This window comes from Cynara cardunculus (assembly GCF_001531365.2).
Source record: "Cynara cardunculus var. scolymus isolate 2C chromosome LG 6, CcrdV1, whole genome shotgun sequence".
Classification (NCBI taxonomy): Eukaryota; Viridiplantae; Streptophyta; class Magnoliopsida; order Asterales; family Asteraceae; genus Cynara; species Cynara cardunculus.
Window position 1 is genome coordinate 15,114,430 of NC_037533.1, and position 4,676 is coordinate 15,119,105.

Consider the following 4,676-nt stretch of genomic DNA (forward strand, 5'->3'; position numbering starts at 1 on the left):
CCTTACTTTCCTCAGGTTTAGATCGGGGGCATTCTCTCTTACGATGGCCTATAGCACCACATGAGTAGCATGTCATATCCCTCATCGGGAAGTTCGGTCTCACGTGTCCAACTTCACCACAACCATGACATCTAACTTCAGGGCGAACAGTGTTGCATCAGCCTCGATGAGCCTTACCGCAAATAGAACAGGGTGGAGGAGCATTTGATTGTAGGCTATATGCTTGGGACCAAGATTGAGGTCACGATCAAGCTTGGGATTGAGTGTATCTCGAATTGAAATTCCTACAAAATTGTTGTGTTGGTGCAGATATGGCACCTTCAATTCGAGGTCGCTTGGCTGGTAGAGCTGGATTTCGATCCGAGCGGGTCAAATCGTGTTTGCACCGTCGTGCAGATTCCACCGCTTTCTCAAACTCTAAAATGTCATGATTGGCAACTACATCTCGAATTTCTGATCACAATCCGTCTATAAATTGGTCTACACGTTCATGTTCTGTAGTCAAGAAACGTGTGGCAAACTGTGCTTTATGATTGAACTCGATCCCGTAGTCCACCACTGACATCTTTCCTTGATTAAGATCAAGAAACACCTTCTCCAATCGTTCTTGTAGATCAATTAGACAATATTGCTTGTTAAAACGAGTTTTGAAAGACTCCCAAGGCATACCTTCTTTTTCAGTTTCACCTAAGGCTGCAAAAGTAGCATTCCACCATATCAAGGCCCTACTTTTGAACATGGTCGTGAGATAATTCACTTTATCATCACATAGCACTCGGCTGATGCGAAAGACCTTCTCAGTATTCAATATCCATTCACGTGCCTCCAATGGATCAACCTTCCCAAAGAACTCAGTAGCACCGCTACCACGAAAGGTTTTAAAAGGGACTCGATCGGTTTTGGGTTTTGAGGTGTCACCCGTTTCTTTCTCCTTACCTTTACTTTTATCATCTTAAGACTTTTTATCATCATGTCGTTGTTGGGCTAATGTTTGTTGAATTAATAAAGTCAGACATTGCATCAAACGTTCGCTTCGAGGAGACATCGGTGCCTCATCATCATAAATCTCCAGGTGTGGAGCATTTTCTCCTATATTGTCGTTACATGGGGTGTGACTAGCTTCATCACCGTTAGCCATCTTTCTGAAAGTTAGAACGTATACATAACATTAAATAGAATCCTATAACAAATTCCCAATTCCCACCTAGGTTTCTCCTAAGTTCATATCCCGTTTAAATCAAAACATACTTACTACATGATACCGACACAAGGTTTAAGTCTGGATACCGTCGCTGGTATCCAGTTCACTTAAACCACCGCTCTGATACCAAATTGAAAGACCTAGATTTCAATTTTTGATACCAGGTTTGTAATACCTCATTTCTATAAATGATAAACAAACCACCAAAAGTTACATTTTTAAACCATTAGAAAGCAAACGGGATATAATATTTACGAGTTTCTAATTTGAAATGTCCGCTTAGTTTACAGGACGTTTCCGTAAGCACCTGTTTTCCAAAATATCCTAAAACGGACAAAATAAACTTAATAGATTTGCAGAAGCTTAAACTATATACAAGACGGAGGACGTTAACTACCCGTTATCTAGATACATGTAGTTACAACCAAAAGACAACTAATAAGTTACAATCCATAGTTGTATTCGACTAACTATATAATACCAAAAGAGTCGTGTTACTGGAAGCACCAAAAGCAAAGATCTCAATCTACTTGAGCTTGTTCTTTGCCTTATCTACACGGCCTGTAAAAATGTGAACAACGAAAAGGGTAAATACATAATGCTTAGTGAATAAACGGGAACTACTAACTACTATAGATTCACTAATGTAATCCATGGAAGTCAATGATCACGAAGGATGTAAATCATGTAATAAGTAATCATCATTCGAGAATCATACATCTGAATATCAAAGTATGCAACAAATAGATCGTGTGAAAGTCAATAATTGATATGTACTGCCACCGAGCTATCCCAGTCATGGCAAGCACAACAATATATATCATAAATTTCATACCACCCGAGCTATCCTGGCCAGTGAAATGATCTTCCCACCCGAGCTATCCCGGACAGCGGGGAAAATGACAGGACTCTAACACGGTCAAATACGCACCATATCCAAGTAATCTCAGCTGATATGGGCTTAAGCGTGCCTCCCCGGGTGAAACACAAAGTAACTACCGAGTAGCACGTATGGAAGGACGGAGTGCAATAGCCAATAATCTCTTGAAATTGATAAGGAGACATAAAATGGATGAGTGTGGAAGCAAGTAGCAAATAGATAACACATCTTTAGCAAATAACAAGTTAAGTAGCCCCAAAAACTCACAGTGCTTTTCGATATTAAAAAATCGAGCCAAATTAGACTCTACGTCCATATATGTCTAAACATTGTCCAACGATCACTCTGGAAGGACCAAGTGAGCTTATTAAACACTTGTAATATGTATCCAAAGTTTCATAAAGATCCGACAACAATAACTTAACCAAACTTAATTTAAACTTATTTTAGTTACTATAATTCACAGCTCAAAATCAATTTTTTTTCAGTTTTTAGACGCAATTATAGCCAACCTAGAAGCCTTATTTCTATAAAGTGTCTAAAGGACAGGATTAGAACTACATATAAGCTTTCTAAAATGCCCAAAATTGTAGCAATCCAAGCTACGGTTAAGAAGTTATCGCACATACAAAACAGCATCTCGGATAGATTCGGTGCTGTCAAATTCACCAACTAAATAGGCTAAAATCCATATTTTGGATTCAATCTGTTATACCCTAACTCAAATTACAAACAGAAAACGTACCTCCAGCTATTGAATCATAAACGAGAACAAATGGAAACCGGAACTCGATAGACAGTCGGCAATTAAGAATGAACAACACTAAAATTGTCGGCCAATCTATTGCGAAATGGAAATCGTATACAACTCCCAGACTTTCGAGAGGTCTGGGATTCTTTCCTCAAAGCTTTCTCTTTACACTCTACAACCGAATTTCCCAAAAATAGAATACCTGATGATAACCGAACAGCTACCTATTTAAGCTCGACGCATTTACCAAACTACTCTCAATTAAACGATACAAAACAGTAGCTAAACTACTAACTAATGATTTCTTCTTCTATAAGTGAACCTCAACGGGGGGTTACCAATACTCCCCCCCCAAAAATTTCACCTTGTCCTCAATGTGACAATTAGGAAATTGTTGAAGAAGTGCCTCGAAATTCTCCCAAGAAGCTTCAAAATCCGACATTCCTTCCCATTTTACCAAAACCTCAACTTGACCCACATCACCATTTGGTATTTGTCTTACATCCAAAATGTCTTCCGGAACAGCTTGTAACACCAATTCGTCCGAAATCTGAGTTGAAAAATCTTGAGTCGAAATACAACTTCCTACGGCCTTCTTTAATTGAGACACGTGAAAACCGGATGAATCTTCACTGAACTCGGTAGATCCAAACGATACGCCACACTCCCAATCTTTTCCAGCATTTTATACGGACCATAAAAACGAGACAGAAGTTTAAGACTATTCCCCATTACCGGCAATTTCTGTATATAAGGACGCAACTTCAGGAAAACCCAATCTCGTACCACAAACTCTACTTCTTTTCGCTTCAAATCAGCATACTGTTTCATACGAAATTGAGCTTTCAGCAAGTGCAATTTCACTTCATCAAGCATTTCTTCTCTATCAGTCAACTCTTGGTCTACCGATTGTACCCTCGATGAGTTTGCTTTATAATGGAGTAAAGGAGGAGGATCTCTTCCATAGAACACCTTAAAAGGAGACACTTTAAGGGCCGTATGAAAAGAGGTATTATATGAAAGTTCAACCCATGGGAGCCATTTGCACCATTGTTTAGGTGTAGATGACACCCAACATCTCAAGTATTGCTCCAAGCAATGATTCACTACCTCGGTCTGACCGTCTGACTGCGGATGGTACGTCGAACTGAACTTCAACTTCGTTCCTTGCAAACGGAACAACTCCTTCCAAAATCGACTAAGGAACACCTTGTCTCGATCCGAAATCACCGACCGAGGAACCCCGTGCAATCTTACTATATTTTTTATGAATGCTTCGGCCACCGTTTGAACATTAAAAGGGTGTTTTAACCTAACAAAGTGATCGTATTTGCTGAGCCTGTCTACCACTACCATGATCGAACTCATACCGTTTGATCGGATAAAAATCTCATCCCAAACTTTATCTGGTAAAGATAAAGGTTGCAAAAGGCGAGCCGGACTGCCGCTCAGATTTTTATTCCTCTGACACACCTCACAATTTTTAACCATTTCCACTATGTCTTTCTTCATTCCCACCCAAAAAACCTCCGATCCAATACGTTGATACGTCCGATATTCTCCCCTAGGACCGCCAATTGGTGATCCATGAAATTCCTCAAAATTTATCGGCATCATTTTGGACAGACGAGGAATAACCAGACGGCCTTTATACAATAACAACTCTTGTTGAATCTCGAATCCCTTGTGCTAGGCCTTCCCCAAACTTAAGTCGTCTTTGATACGGTTCAGAAAACTATCGCCAACAATTTCTTGTTTCAAGTCGTCCCAATTTCTCCACGTAAAATTCACCATATTGGCCAATTCCACCGAATCGATTTTACGAGAAAACGCATCCGCAGCTT

At 39.8% G+C, this 4,676-nt stretch overlaps 1 protein-coding gene across 1 annotated transcript; it reads right to left on the reverse strand.

Annotated features, from left to right (window-relative positions):
* Positions 1-457: 457 nt before the first annotated feature.
* LOC112514178 lies at positions 458-4,446 on the reverse strand. The gene is made up of 5 exons (XM_025120509.1): positions 3,451-4,446; positions 3,197-3,382; positions 1,509-1,525; positions 1,027-1,142; positions 458-936 (listed from the first exon to the last, which is right to left on the reverse strand). Exons 1-5 carry the CDS (start codon positions 4,444-4,446, stop codon positions 458-460), a joined length of 1,794 nt encoding a protein of 597 aa, XP_024976277.1.
* Between the last annotated feature and the right edge of the window lie 230 nt (positions 4,447-4,676).